This window comes from Drosophila navojoa, chromosome 2 (assembly GCF_054131105.1).
Source record: "Drosophila navojoa isolate 15081-1374.11 chromosome 2, UAZ_NAV_1.0, whole genome shotgun sequence".
NCBI classification, from domain to species: domain Eukaryota; kingdom Metazoa; phylum Arthropoda; class Insecta; order Diptera; family Drosophilidae; genus Drosophila; species Drosophila navojoa.
Window position 1 is genome coordinate 21104590 of NC_142890.1, and position 15739 is coordinate 21120328.

Consider the following 15739-nt stretch of genomic DNA (forward strand, 5'->3'; position numbering starts at 1 on the left):
CAGTCTATCAAAATTTGAATCCGATAAGGATTTGTAGCAAAAAATACTATCGATAGATACACCGATTGCTCAGTGTCCACTTACATCACTAGAAAATATGAAAAACATTGGCTGAAATTATAGAAACAACGTGCAAATTGGCGTTTTAAATAAAGAGTATTTCTATTAGGACGGTGTGCGTGTTGTGCGGTGATTGTTCGGGGCAGTTTACGAAGCTAGCGAGTGGCGTCGGCAGGCACCAAAATGCCAGGAAAAGTGGGCGTCAAAATAAAAGCTGCGCGTAATCTGCCAGTGATGGACAAGAGCAGCGAGACAACGGATGCCTTTGTGGAAATTAAGCTGGCTAACAAAGAGCACAAAACGGAGGTGTTTCGGAAAAGCTTGAATCCCACATGGAATACCGATTGGTATGTGCCTATGTCACTCGCCCTTTAGCCGGCATCATTTATGTCTATAATTTACTGCTGTGCAGGTTTCGCTTTGAAGTTGACGACGCAGAGCTACAGGATGAACCGCTGCAAATTCGGCTAATGGACTATGACACATACTCAGCAAATGATGCGATTGGCAAGGTGAACATAAGTCTCAATCCACTTTGTCTGGAGAGCTCTAGTCAGTCGACCCATGGCAAGGGCATCGTGCTCTCTGGGTGGATACCGGTCTTCGACACAATGCACGGAATACGCGGTGAAATAAACATAATTGTGAAGGTGGATCTGTTCTCCGATGCCAACAAGTTTCGCCAGAGCTCTTGTGGTATTCCCTTCTTTCATTGTGCGTAGCAAATTAATGTGTAAAGCAAATCTAATAGCCCCTTTCGCCCGATTTCAGCACAATGTGTTCCCTTTGGTTATCGTGCTCAAGTCATCCATGGTTTTGTCGAGGAACTGGTGGTTAATGATGATCCAGAGTATCAGTGGATCGACAAGATCCGCACACCACGCGCTTCCAACGAGGCACGACAGGTTGTCTTCCTCAAGCTCTCTGGCCAGGTGCAGCGCAAAATGGGATTAAAGGCCATTAACATGGGCGCCAATGCAGTCATCGGCTATACGCAGTGCTTTGATCTAGAAGGTGATGTTGGAGTTGTGGCACGTGGTGTCGGCACAGCTGTCACCCTAATCAAGGACACCAGCACCAGTCAGCCAAACAGTGCAGACATAGCCCTCATCGAAGAGTGAGTATTAATAAAAAACAAAAATAATTATTGGAATATATACATTTATCATGGATATGTCTTAAAAAAATTGTTAAAATGCAAAATATTTGCATTTTATTCTGTTTCCAAAAAACAAGCCGGGATAACATTCCTAAATGATCAAATATTATAAAGTTAACTATTACAGAATTCAAGAATTTTAATAGATCTATTGTGACCGTGCTAAATTACTAATTTGATGTATAAGACAGTTCCATGATATAAAAAATATTATATTATGTGCCCCCAGCAATATAAGTTTATTCCCAATCAGTAGGTCTGCTTGTAGGTCCTCGTGGCTAAAGCTCAAATTATGTTCTAAAATGTTCTATTCTCTTCTTTTGAATGCTTTTCCCTCTATCCAACGATCACGAATGATATATAAAAACTCAATCGTCGTTTAACGCTCATTTTTGTACACAAAAATAAAATCTGTACTGTGCTCCTTGTCGTTTTTTCGTTGTTGTATTGCACATGTTCAAAATCGTTGTTGTTTTCGTGTCGTATCTATAACATCAAACAAACAAACCAAACAAAAACAAACTACAACACTCACTCAACCGCCCCTAATCGACCCTTAAACCCCATATAGAGTCCAAAAATATTTAGATTTTCTCAACTGCACCAGTGGCAGCAGCGCTAGCCTCCCACTGTCCGGCAGATCACCTCAATATCGTCTTAATATATACAAGCAGCCCAGTCTTAGCTCGCCCAGTTCGGCGGCGGCAGCAGCAGCAGCGGCAGCAACGTTGTTCTACTTGGAAAGCGGCAGTAGCGATACGGAGGATGCGGATGTTATGCAAAATCTCCTGAGGCAGGAGGATGAACGTGGCGAGAGAACACGAGAGAAAAGGTTGCGACATCGCATGCACCGTATGACTTTGTCGTCGCGGAATGTGTTTAGCGAGAAGTACGCAACGCTTTTGCGGCGCATCGAGCCCAAGATACCGGAGAATGCCACGCAATCGCTAAGCAATATATTCAGCGGAGTCGGATCAAGCACAAAGCGTCGCCGTAAGTCGCGCAACGCAATGGGCAAACGAGCACCGCAAGCCATAACACGCTCGATTAGCGATGACACGGGCGCTGGGCCATCTATGTGTCAACTGGCAGTTCCACGACTGCCCGTGTACCAGGAGAATACACGCTCAGCGCCGGATCTGGAAATGGATGCCTTTCAGCGTAAGTCCACGTGCTCCACGGACTCATCGGACTCGTTGTCTATAATTGAAATACTTGCCCCAGGCATTGACAGTGCAGCAGCAGCAGCAGCAGCAGAAGGCGACTCAAGTGACGAGGAGCTGAAACAGCTGCAAGCCTTCAAAGATGATGATGAACTGCAGGATAACTGGATTAAGCCGGGCGAGACGCGCAGCTGTGAGAGCCAGCTCGATTTGACGCCCAAGCGACACACGCTGCTCGAGGACCTGAAGGGTTTCTCGCGTCGTCTCCAACAACTGATGCATCTGACACCCAAGCAGCCAGTCCAACGGAAACGTTCCCTGCTGCTGGCCGCTGCTGCACTCGAGCCGTCTATGGAACGCAAATCGTATTACAGCTCACAGCCGGAACTGCCCACAAGCAGCGCACTCGACTGGCCCTGTGCAGACCTGAGTGCATTTGCATCCATGCTGCAGCTGAATCACTTGCCCAGCTACGAATCCAATTTGCAACGCTGTGCTTCGCTTTCGCACTTCGCAAGCGTTAGATCTCTAGATGTTGCACCATTAGTAAAGTTTGATTCCCGTGCATTACCAACGACACCGCCATCAGTACCTCCAGTAGCCCAAGAAGTAATTCAAGAATATCCGAACACGTTGCTGCCAGTTGCGCCCGTTGTCTGCATTTGCCCATCGACCCCAACCCCAACAGAATCCGAAAATAGCTCACAGCAGTCGCGTGCTTTTGATTATTATGATCCACCCGATTTCGAACTAGACCATGTTGTAAATATCTCTAATAGTACTAACCATAGTAACAACAATAATGAATCATCATTGCTTGCTCCATGCTATTCTGTTTCGCCATTTGCCATACCAAACCAACAACAACGCTCAACTAGGTCCAGCAGCGAGCTTCAGCAACAGCAACAGCAGCAACAGCAACAGCAACAACAACAGCAGCAGCAGCAGCAACAACAGCAGTCACAGCAACAACAACAACAGTCGACACCACAGGGCGTGCTCATACCCACCACAATTGCGTCGATCGAGAATAGTTCGAATGGTAAAAAGCTGGCATCGCCGGTTACCAGCAATCGGTCAAAGCTAACGCCCAGTCCCTCCAAGAGCGGCATTTCGGGTGGCACAAATGCGGACAGTGCATCCACATCGACTACTTCGACGGCCACAACAATGGTGCAGGTCAAGGAAGTGAGTGAGATCTGCCGTCGTTCGTCCGACTCCGATCTGAGTGTCACGCCCAAAGGTATGTAGCTCTCTGGCTTCCGTTTGATAATAAGTGCCATAGGAATTAAGCATAGGCTAAGTAGGGGTATAAATACTTCCTCGCTGTGAAAAGACTACGAGTGTTTCCATTGAGCCGAACGAAACCTTGTGACTGTGTGTATGTGTCTGTGTGTGTCTCGTGTCTCTCATGAGTAACTCACAAACTCTTCTAATGTTCTCTCTTTGCGCCCGCTGCTGCATCAAACACCATACAGGCATAGCCTATGCATTGCATCGTAAGCGTAAGTAGTTGTCACTCGTTCTCTCTCACTCTCTTTCTCTCTCTCTTTCTCTCTGTCTGTTTATTTATAAGTTTCGATGTCCATTATCGATGTAATTGTGTATTAATGTCAATGTAATACCTCTTTGTGTTGAGCGTGTGTGTGGGTATGTGAGTATATAAGTGTGTGGGTCAATTTGTGGGCAGGTAAATCGTTGCAGCTAAGCTCTCTTCTATACATTCATATAAGTTTTAACACCTCTCCAGTCTCCTCTTCTGAGCTGCTTGCAATACTGTGTACTTGTAATCACTCTCTCACTATGTATTTGCCTCTTATATCCTAATGATTATAATATTAAAAATATATATCTATTTGAAATCATCATCTTACCTATAAGCATATGTATATCTAAAATGAAAAATGGCACAAAGTTATTATGACTTCTCATCGGATCCATTCCATCCATCATCTAAATCAATTGACATTGTGTAAAGGAGATAATGAAACATGTTTAAGAGCAAAATTCGTTTAAGGACTACACAAAATTGTAATCTTCATATAAGAACTTTTTTTTTTTGAGTCTATGGAAGGTGAAGATTCTGGCTAGAATCTTCATTAAAAAAATCATATTGGCGAACAAAATTAAATAATAATTATAGATAATAATAAATTAGTATAAGAATGCCAAGAAATTTTCTTTCAGCCATCGGTTGCTAATCTAATTAACGAAGATTCTGGCAAACACCTCAGGCAAATTCGTAAATGTGTTTTAGCCTCCGCCAAAGACTAAATCTTGGTATTTGAGATACATAATTATTATTTCCATTAGGCCAGAAATTATGTAATCCAAGCGAACTTTAATTACGCCTCTCGATCACACATATCTATCCCATACTATGTTCTCGCTTGCCTTAACGTTGTAAACCTGTGGACCTATCATTCAAGTTCGGTTGTATAGCATCCGACTCTAACGTTATTTTCCATTGGCAGGTAACTCCGTTTGCGTGGCTAGCGAGCGACTGGCGGCGGCCACGGCTATGATGCGTTTGAACACACCCACCGTGGGCAGCAAGACAACCGACAGTCTGGACATGCTGGAGTATCCGTTCTTAACTATGACCAAGTATCCAACTGGGTTCATCCTGCACCTGGGCGCCACTGTGGCAGCACGGTCCGTTAAACTCCTGGAACGTGTACCCAATCCCGATGAGCCGGAGGTGCGTGACAGCTGGTGGACGGAGCTGCGCATGGAAATTCGCTCACATGCCCGCTCTTTGGGCTGCAACGTGGTGCTGGGCTACGCGGAGTCCACAAGCATATCGTAGGTCGACAAAATTTAATGCATCACAATGATTTTATCGTTATCTAATTTGTATATTTGATTCTGCAGCGACGATGTGTGTGTTTTGTCAGCTACTGGAACCGCTGCAGTTATTAACATGGTCTTCAATCGGTCTATTTCGCAAACGGACATCTTCGCCATATCAAAGGTAACCAATAATGTGACCGCCATGTCCAACTCCATGGAGGATCGAGAGGCAAATGGCAGCGCTGGTGAAGCAGCAGCCTCTGTCAAGGACGGCAGCTCGCAGGGTACTGCCAACGGCTCGGCTAGTAAACGCTTCGGCTTTCCAAATCAAGGTTCCCAACGTAACACCTGTGCCATCTGCCACGTGCCGTACAATTTGGGCAACGTACCCTTTAATATCAAGATGAAGAAGTGCGCTATCTGCCGCAAGGGCCGAGTGCCGGATGTTCTGTTGGCCACACTGGAAGTGCCGGAATATATGCAGGTGACTGGACGTGGCTGCTTCATGCAGGCTCAGGTGGTGCGCGCCAAGAGGGATCTGCGCGCCGAACTGAATGCCAAAGAGATTTCCGATGGATTGCCCTTTCTGGAGTACGAGCTACATCGTGTGTTGATCAATAAACTGAAGGCGAAAGGCATGAATGCCATTTTTGGACTGCGCACCCAGGTGGCCATTGGCGAACGCATGATAGCATTAATTGCCACGGGTACGGCACTATTTTTGACTGCATTGCCCGTGCCGATGGTGCCAAAAATAATGGCCGGTAACTCGTGGACGGACAAGCAGAAGCTCAACGAGCTCCAGAAGAAATTGCAGGAGACATTTGAGCGCAACCAAGAGATCTATCAGCTAAAGAATATGGATCCCGATTTGGCTAGCATCAGTGGCGGAGCAGGCGGCGATAAGCAATCAGATACGGATGATTCCGATGATGAGGAAATGAATGAAATCGATTTGAACTGCGGCAACAAAGAGCTCTGTGTACTTGAGGTAGATGATATCGAGGACCTGGAAATCATTTCACTACTCATGGAACCATATCCACCCGAGGGCTTCCATGTGGTTAACACACAGCAGGTGCCCGGCATGCAGGAGCTGGATGCTGTTAAAAACCTTCAAATGTTTACGCAAGTATGGCGAGCTCGCCTCGACGTGGGACAGAGCGTCAATGGATTCCCCAAGCACTTTCAGCGGTAAGTTGGTAGCTCATCAAAACCTTGAAAATAATATGTCAAATAGATATAACGATTAAATCTAAATCAAATGATTTCAGCATATAAAAAGCCTCTGAACCTATTCTCTATGTAACTATTCAATTTTCAATTTAATTTTCTAATTTATACTATCTTAAATTGAATGTACATTATTTTATAGACGAACGTAGCTCTCCATTAAAATTCACTAATTATTATTGTTCTTATTTGCTTTTTCTCACAGACTTCTGCAGACGATATATTTCAAGCTGCGCACAATGATACCCTGTGCAATATGCGATCTACGCTTTAGACTGGATTTGCCTGAAACGGTATGCAATTTAGATATTTTTGTGAAATTATTAATAAGTGGCGATTCACACACATTTAGGACCAAATCCAATTACTTGTCACCGGCATGGCCATGGGCTTGAGCGATGGCAATAAAATGAAATACCGTCGCCGGGCACCGGCGGCCGCACAATTACCAAATGGTTCGAGTGATGCAGCACCGGCTGTTCACGAAACTCAATCCCAGCCGGAGATGAATGGTAAGCGCATGCTGCAAGAAGAGGATTACATATTTCCACTGGACGAAGATCAAATGGTTGATACACCCACGCCAACCAGCTCGGCCATTCCTCCCTTTGGCATGAGCTCTTTCAAAGTGCGAAAGACTTCGCCATCGCGACTCTCTAATCTGATGACACCCTCCCCTGCACCAAAACTAATAAATATAGGCGCGCCGCCACGCAGTCGCTACGTAAGCTACGTTTTTCTGATTTAAAATTCGACGAACTAATGGTTTTTCTGCACAGTCTCCACTTCGCGATCGTTATGGCGTAGACCTGACACCACTTAGCTTCATACCGGGTGGTCGTATTGACAAGTATTTGGGCAATCTGAACTTCTTCTTCATTAGGGAGAGCACCTCAATACGAGAGAACGGCGGCATTAGCGGATTTGTGCATAGTTTCATTACCGAACTGCTGGCAGTTGTGCGCGCCCATATTGCTTCGCTGGGCGGCAATGCAATGGTCTCATTCTATTTGACCGAACTCATTTTGTTCGACAATCAGCACAAGAATCAGGTAATATACGAATTCTCATTAATGTGCCATTGTACTGCTATGGTTCTTTTATTGTGTATTGCAGGGACAGTGTCTGATTAGCATTGGCGGTGATGCAGTATATGTCAACTACTTTGCCGACGACTGATACAACCGATTGCGGGGCATATAGCGCCAGTTCTTCGCGAATCGTCCAAGAAGTCTTTACTACTGAAGAAGCCCCGGTTTTGCTCTCTGAATTTTTCTCTCTTCCTCTACTTCACTCTGGATGCCAACTCTTAGTAGTTTTTGGCTCTCTAACTCGGCGTTGTATGGGTCAATAGTGTGAGGATCCCATGTAGAAGCGCTGTTTACTTAAATATACATATAGTAGTTGTACTGGTGCATACTACTGTGTCGTCTATCAAATTGAAATCATGCAATATTTGAACTGTGACTTGACGTTCAAGATGTAGGATGAATTTTTCATGTATTGTTATTTGTTTGCTTAATGTTTAAAAATTAGCTACTCGCAATTATCATGACCGTAGTTTGTACATAGCCGAGATGTTTATTAAATTTACATTTTGATAGATAATTTGATGCCTTCAGCTGTGAGGCATAGCTCTTAGCAATTATACAGTATACACAGCGAAGTGTAATTAATTTTGGCAAAACAAAAGTCAGCCAATAACTTATGTAACATATATACATATATTATATCTAATACTAAATAATATGCAATCTTTGAAATTAGAATCCAAAAAGTATCCAACAGTTGTCTATCTGTCTATTCAATTGGGAGTCGTGGAAAGCAGCACAAACATAACCCAAAGATGCAGCAACGCAACGTAAACTATTATGCAGATGCGCATCATAGGATACCGACGCAGAAAGGCGCCAACCCGTATGCCCACGGAATCTGCCTGTCGCAGAGCGCGTTTAAAGCGGCGAGCGACGCGATTGTCGAAGGGACTCGGATGCATTAGCAGGGGAAACTGTGCCTTGACTAAAAGAAGAGACAAATATCAAAATTCATAACTGTAAGAAAAGCGGAATCCATTCGGCCAATCATTTCACCTACCATCATCTGTGCTGTTGGAAAGCAGCGTATTGCGTGAACTTGAGCCTCCTCGTTGATGACCCATTTCAACAGAATGCAGCTGTTGCAGCTGCGCCTGCATATTCTCATGCTGCATACGCAGAGCATTGCGCTCGACTGTTACGCGTTCCAGAAGGCTCTGACGCTCTACTAACGATTGAGTGAGGGCTTTTAAACGATTCTCGTAGTCAATCTTGACACTGCTGAAGCCAGCTTCGTTAACGAGCTGTCGCTGCTGTTGTAATTGTTTCTCCATTTCGTGCAGTCGAGTGGCAGAGGCAGCCATTTGGTTGCTCATCTGTTGACGCAGGGATGACAACTCTTGAGTCAGCATGCGCTGCTCTGATTCGATGGCCAAGCTGTGCTCGCGAGCTGTACGAAGCTCTTTGTTGAGTGCATTTTCACGCTGACGAGCCACGCCGAGCTCCAATTCGTGCTGACGCTCTAATGCCATATAGTCGTCAAGCTGCAAGCGCAGTCGCTGCTGTTCCTCGCTAGCGTGCTGCAACTCCTGCTTTAGAGCGTCAAGTTCGATTTGTAAGAAACGAGTTTCGCTGTCCTTGGCAGACAGCTCACAACCATCTGTAACTGGATTTTGTTTGAGCTCAGCGATAAGGGCATCTTTGCCCTGTAGTGCTCGCTGAGCTTTGGCTCGATATTCTTGTAGCTCAAGGCGCTGTTGATCCGTCTCTTTGGTTTGCATTTGCAGCTTATGCGCTGTGCTTACATACTCCTGCTGCAGCTTGGCGAGATTCGTTTCTAATTCAGATATGGAGTGTACATAAGCCATTTGCGCTGCTTGCGCCTCGCTCAACTCTTGAACAGCTTTGTCGCGCTCTTCGGATAATGTTTGTGTTAGACTTTCCAGCTCCTGTACTCGCTGTTTCAGGCCAAGATTCTCGTTATCGAGGTTGAGTCCATCAAGTCGCAGGCGCAGCTCATCACGCTCACTGGTGATCTCATTAAGAGCTATCTTGAAAGCCGCCAACTCATCTGTGTCCATTCCGTTGTCATCTGGATTGACTGAAAAACTGGCCGATGTTGGTAAATTTTGTCGTAGCTCTGTGGTCAACACTTGGGAGCCTTCGCTTTTGCTGCTGGATGCGCTATTACCGACCATGGACAAAGACATAGGAGTACTGCTGCTGCTGGTGGGACGCTTAATTGGAGAGAGTGTTGTTTTTAGAGATTGTGTGCTGCTGGTGAGACTGCTCTTCATAGCATCTAACGCTGGACCAGCTTCCGTGTGCAAAGCTGTAGCAGCATTCTGGTCGATTTTGTTTAAAATATTCTCTGCTTTATCCGCCAACCCTGTTATCCACGACGACATTTCTAAATCACAGAAACAAAGCTTACAAAATCCTTGATACGTGGAAAAGTAGTTTGTTTATGTCAGTGCCAGTACTGTATAAAATCATCAGTACTATATTTTCAGTACTGAAAACATCCCACATACAACAATCGATATACATATATGTTGTTGGCACACTTATCGATAATTTTTAGCATTACACACACACAAAAATCAATAGTCGCCGCCATATTTTTTCACTTGTACTCGGACGCGTTTTTATGTTTAGGTAACTGCAAAAAAATTTACGAACATATAAAAGTGGTGAAATAGTAACCGACCAGCTGCATATTACAATAATTATTGTTTCTGCGTTAATTGGTGAAAAGCCCTTGCAAACTAAAAACGGCTAACGTTTGTGCGCGTCCGAGTGTTGTGTGTGTGTGTGTATGTGTGTCAGTGTAGCGGGCGGCGTAAAATAATTAAAAGTAGAGTAACTACTGTTGTTGCTATAACCCCAACTAAAGTATGGAAGGAGCTACACAAGTTGCGGCCCCTCCTGTAGGTGGGCCGCGTGGCGGTGGCTACAGAGGTCGCGGTGGAGGTCCTCCCATGCGGGGCAGTTTCGAGCGTGGACGTGGTCGGGGCATGGGTCGCGGTCACTTTATGGGTGGCATGCGAGGTGGCGGTATGGGCGGCGGTGGTCCCCCAATGCAAGGTATGATGCAGGGTCCGCCGCGCGGCATGCGTCCTCGAGGCGGTTTGGGCTACCAGGGCCGTGGTGGTGGCGGCGGCTTTCAACCACGCGGTGCCCCTATGGGCATGCGAGGGGGACGTCCACCCCTATACCAACAGCGTAAGTACAAACGAAATTACAGCAATTGTTGCTTGGATCACCTACATAACGAAATCCATACAGCGCCTAAGCAACACACGGGTGCCGACAACAATAAGACCGTATCGCCGGTACCCACAGCAACGGCAGCTGGAGAGCAGCAAGCCGGCGAAACTTCAGGTGAAGATGGCACGGATGCAGTAGCTGCGTCAGCTGGAACAGCCACAGCAGTGGTGAACACGCACGGAGCGAGCGGTGCGCCTGGCAGCAGCAACAGCAACGGTGGAGGACCACCGCCATACGCAGGTCGGTTAAGAGGACGTGGTGGCCCATTCGGAGGTCGTGGACGAGGCGGCGGATACAATCCACACATGAACGGCAGTGGCGGCAATGGAATGTACCCGCACTCACATCATAACAACTCCATGGGCGGACCCGGGGGCGAGCATGGAGGAATGCCGCGTCGTGGCTCGATGCGCGGACGTGGCGGTGGTTACAATCAAGGTATGAGTCGGCCACCCATGCAACATCACCAACAGGCTCATAATGTCAATACACAAATTGCACCGGTACCAGCTCTCAAACGTGGCGCACCCGGAGGACCAGGTCCCAAGCGTGGAAGATACGAAGGCGGACCCTATAGCCAGCGCCCCATTACACCAAAGTATCATGCGGCGTCCCAGCATATGTCACAAACTACTTATGGCTCCCCACCCAGCCATCATGCTCCAGCACCAAGGTAAGTCCAATACATTTTCGACTCTAGTAACAATTCCATTTTATTATTAGTTTAAATAAATAGAACTTTAAATTGATCATAATATTAATGCCAACGTTCACTGCAGCCATCATGGTGGCTATCAGACGCACGACCAGACCCAACAGGTCGATCCATACTCGCAAAGCGGCTACGGCGCATCAGCAACTTCCCAGCAGGGTTATAATGGCTATGGTCAGAGTAGCGGCTATGCAGCACACACAACCCAGGCAAATACAGCGGCCAGCAGCAGCTATGCGTCGCATCACGGAAGCGAGTACGATCAGAGCCAATACCAAGGATATAAGTAAGTGGGCTGCAAATATTACCAAAATTAGTTGTGGCTTTTGCTAATAGAATTTGTGTTGAATTCCAGCTCTACGGGCTATGCCGCCCAGCCGGACACGCGCTATCAGTCATATAGCCAAGATTACAGCCAACAGTATGGCTCCACAGCAGTTGATTACAATGCAACCGGACAAGCGGACTACAGTCAGCAGAGCGCTAGCTATGATGAGCGCGCCTATGCTGGCTATGGTAAGTAATTGTTAATTAGTCATTATTTTCTATTACACATCTGCATCATCGAATTTGTCGGCATCCCCCACCAATAGATTCGCAGGCATATTCGCAGAACTATTCAAATGCAGCTGCCTATTACTAAACAACAACAGTTTGCCGCATCCCTCGAATGGCGATATACATTTTAGTGAAGAACGCTGCGCGTGCTCCAACACGTATGCCAAATACCAAAATAAGGGATTAGGGCCAGCACGAGCATAATGATATGATGTTTAATGCAGAAATTTGAATGCTATATAAATTAATACCTACACGTAGACACACATACACACATTACACTCAAAACACACAATTAGATTAAGAATAAAGTTCTCTTTTCCTAGCGTTTAAGTTAAAACGTGTTGCTACGTCTTGATTTTCACCTCCCCTGCCCCAACAACCTATCCTATTATCCAAAACCTTTGTGTTTGTTCGTCTATGCTTGACCAATACCCGATCCATGTGACTGGCGATAATATCGTATTGCCTGTTATTAAATGTTTGTTAGTGGACAAATGGAGCCTTGCGTCGGTTTAAAGCTCCGGCCTATAAAAACGAATTATGTTTATTTCTTTTTATTTTACAATTACCATTAAATTTATTCAATTTATCGTATCTTGATGAATGAGAGCCTAAACTAAAAAACAAAAATATCAATTATGTGAATCATGTCATATTGTATACAAAAATTGCAATGTATAAATTTTAGTTAATAAGCAAACTGCTAATATGCAAAACATCTCTACAAATGGAACTTTTGTTTATTTCTACTTTTTTTAATCTGAAATATCTGAAAATTTATCTAAGTCTTTTCAAATATTTTTTGTTTCTATAATCTATTGACGTGAAAAAGAACACAGCTATAATTTTTTTTCCTATTAATAGCAACAAATTAAGCAACAAAATCGTAATAATGTAATTCTTATTCATTAAGCTGAGCAAAACAAAAAAGGAAAAAAATAAACAAAGAAATACACAACAATTTATTAGCAAAACAAAACAAATCTTAAAATTTATCAAAGTCAATAAAATAATGTTTCAAAATGTGTGTAATGCATTAAACTTTATTTAAACTTAAATATTATTATTTGAAATGTTTTGTTTATACCAAAAATTATAGTACAAATTCAACTAATTAAGCGAATACAAAAAGTGCAACAATACAATTCACAAAAAAAGAAAAAGAAAGTAAGAAAAACAAAAACGCAGCTGTTTTTTATCAAAAGGCAGCCAATATTCAAAAATTAAAGACCAACATAAGCGAAAAGCTTTCTGACGTTAAATACAAAATGAAAAAAAGAAAAATACAAAACAATATTAATTAACAAAGATAACCCCCAAATGAACCCGAAGAAAAGAACAAGAATCTTTCGTATTAAGACGATATAAAAAGTTCATCGAAACAGATATTTATATAGATAAACACAAATCTTCGTCTAAAATATTTAAACTGATGATTGAAAAAAAAAAAACATAAAAATTTAAGAAAGAGAAAGACCAAAATTATATTAATGAGATAAACCTGAAGAGTTTAAAGACTCATAGTAATTAACAAAAAAAAAAAAGAAAACAATTACACACATATTTGGTAAGTTAAGCTGAAAGCCTTTTTAAGGATAACATTCCTTATTAATTATAAAAACTTTGAACTAAGTGACAACTCAACTCTCATTATTAAATACTCGAAATATAACGAACAGAATCACTTTAAAGCATTCAAAATGATAACAAGCCCATTTATTTGCGGGGCAACTCTATGTCCGTCCATTTGTGTCAGAATAGACTCTACTGAGTTTATGTATCGACCCTATAGCTCTCTCTGTAGTCTGCAAGACTATTTTGTATATCTAAATATAAAGAAATGTTGAGTTTTATCACGTTAAATTGCGGTCCTTGCCGCATTTCTATCAAATTCACGTAGCTTTAGTTTTCTTTTTACAGGAATGAGAAAACTATAAAAACAAACAAACAAAAAAGTAAACTAAACGAAAATCGTTTTGAAACGCTTTTGAAGTGTGAAGCAAGCAAATCAAAGGATTATTTAAAGGTGACAATATCGTGATATAAAAAATACAGGATCGAACTATTTTGAAAATAAATAATATAAACTTTGTTTGAGTTATTGCACTTTTATGTTATTTACACTTTTGTTATGTGAAAAAACATTTTATTTTTAATTTGAAAAGTAAAAGAAAAATCAAACAAAAATTATTTGAAAGGCTAAAAAGTAGAGAATAGTAAATATAATAAAGAAAACAACAAAGTGATATATGAAATCAGAAAAGACTGAACAATACAAAAAATCTATTTTAAAAATAAACTAAGGCATTTACATGTTTTTTATTTTATTTCCCCAATGCCACTAAATGAGATATAAATATCTTGGGAACTAAGCCATACTAAAAGTAAAGAAAATATAAAAAGTATACATTCAAAAACAAAAGACAAAAATATTTTCAAAGAGGCAAAATAATAATTAAAACCAAAAACAATAATATTACTGTAGGTACTCCAAATATTTTATTATTTTTTCAAGTAAAAAAACATTCGAATTAATTTGATGCCCTTAGAAGAATTTGTTGGTCTTGTTTATGCAGCCCATGCAATTATGAAAGAAACTGAGAATTAACAGTAAAGCTAACTGAATTTCATATGAAACCAAAGTACGAAGATTTAAATAACGATTCAAGCCAAATCATAAATCTGCAACTAAATCGTTTGTTAAGATTTTTTATAAAACCAAAAGACTTTTACAAACAGTATTCATTTCACTATTTAATGTGAAAGGCTTTATTTACGTTTTGCTCTATTATTTGTTTAATTTTTGTTTATTTAAATAATTTACTTAATAAAAACAGCGTACAATGTAAATGAAAACCAAAAATATGCGAATTAACAACATTTTATCAACTATGCAGAATTTTTAATACGTTTCTATTACAGCAAGCTAAAGCAAAATAAATATAAACGGCTAAAACCGATTGGAGCGATTAAACAAATACAATTGTTGATCAACGGAGCCCGGCACTTGAAATTAAATAAGTTCCATTTTTCGTTGTGCAGCAGAATTTGTGAAATACTAATATACACACATACAAAGTAATTGTTTATTATACGCATAATATTTATATAAATTGGGAATAACCGGGATCGCCTGTATATACGTGATGTAATTCTACATTAACTTGAAATTTGCTTAAAATAAATTATTGAAGAGGATCAGATGTTAATATGATGGAAACGGATGTAGCATTCGATCAACTTTTAATCCTTTTTCTATATTCTTTATTGAGTTTAAGAAAATATATTTAAAAAAAAAGGCCATAATAAAAAAATATATAATAAAGTATAATACAAATCTAAAATCCCGTCCAGCTATGAACAAATTTAGTAATAAATAATAGTGACTTGAAAATGTCTAAGTTTTGTAGATGCTTGTAAATTCATTTATTTAAACTGTTTTGTTGATAGTTTAAGTTATAATATCCTCTCATCTGGTCTTGACAATCCAAAGTCTAATTAAATACTGAACTCCAGGTCCGTTTCACAACAGAAAGTCCGTTTTTTATCAAAAAGTCCGTATTATATGATCTATAGTTTTACTTTAATATTTAGTTTTATTTTTGGATTCTAATCAAAATCTTTACGAACCAATAAATAAAATTAAAAGTACTATCCGACTCAGCAACTATTTTTAAGGATATCGAATGTATCAAAAAATGTCGAAGTGCATTTAGTTTGAGAAGATTAAAAGGAGAATTTATTAAACAAAATT

General features: G+C 41.7%; 3 protein-coding genes across 8 annotated transcripts; 2 read left to right on the forward strand and 1 right to left on the reverse strand.

Moving 5' to 3' along the window:
* LOC108659771 (C2 domain-containing protein 5) lies at positions 1–9807 on the forward strand. 5 transcript variants are annotated; one of them, XM_030390909.2, is made up of 12 exons: positions 2–407; positions 473–774; positions 832–1177; positions 1791–2380; positions 2444–3625; positions 3861–3887; positions 4857–5187; positions 5257–6369; positions 6614–6701; positions 6761–7132; positions 7188–7460; positions 7525–9807. In XM_030390909.2, exons 1-12 carry the CDS (start codon positions 244–246, stop codon positions 7585–7587), a joined length of 4851 nt encoding a protein of 1616 aa, XP_030246769.1. In that variant the 5' UTR covers positions 2–243; the 3' UTR covers positions 7588–9807. The 5 variants fall into 5 exon arrangements, with proteins under 5 accessions (XP_030246768.1, XP_030246769.1, XP_017968327.1 ...); XM_030390908.2 differs by having other exon boundaries at positions 1–407; positions 1791–3625; XM_030390910.2 differs by lacking the exon at positions 1791–2380 and having other exon boundaries at positions 24–407; positions 3261–3625.
* On the reverse strand, positions 7967–9850 carry Golgin84 (golgin A5). Its single transcript, XM_018112842.2, has 2 exons — positions 8503–9850; positions 7967–8427 (listed from the first exon to the last, which is right to left on the reverse strand). Exons 1-2 carry the CDS (start codon positions 9848–9850, stop codon positions 8213–8215), a joined length of 1563 nt encoding a protein of 520 aa, XP_017968331.1. The 3' UTR covers positions 7967–8212.
* Positions 9851–10033: 183 nt separating this feature from the next.
* LOC108659775 (uncharacterized) lies at positions 10034–13152 on the forward strand. 2 transcript variants are annotated; one of them, XM_018112849.3, is made up of 6 exons: positions 10035–10667; positions 10731–11150; positions 11223–11385; positions 11492–11710; positions 11780–11940; positions 12018–13152. In XM_018112849.3, the coding sequence occupies exons 1-6, from the start codon at positions 10340–10342 to the stop codon at positions 12065–12067; spliced, it is 1341 nt and encodes a 446-aa protein (XP_017968338.1). In that variant the 5' UTR covers positions 10035–10339; the 3' UTR covers positions 12068–13152. The 2 variants fall into 2 exon arrangements, with proteins under 2 accessions (XP_017968336.1, XP_017968338.1); XM_018112847.3 differs by having other exon boundaries at positions 10034–10667; positions 10731–11385.
* Positions 13153–15739: the final 2587 nt, after the last annotated feature.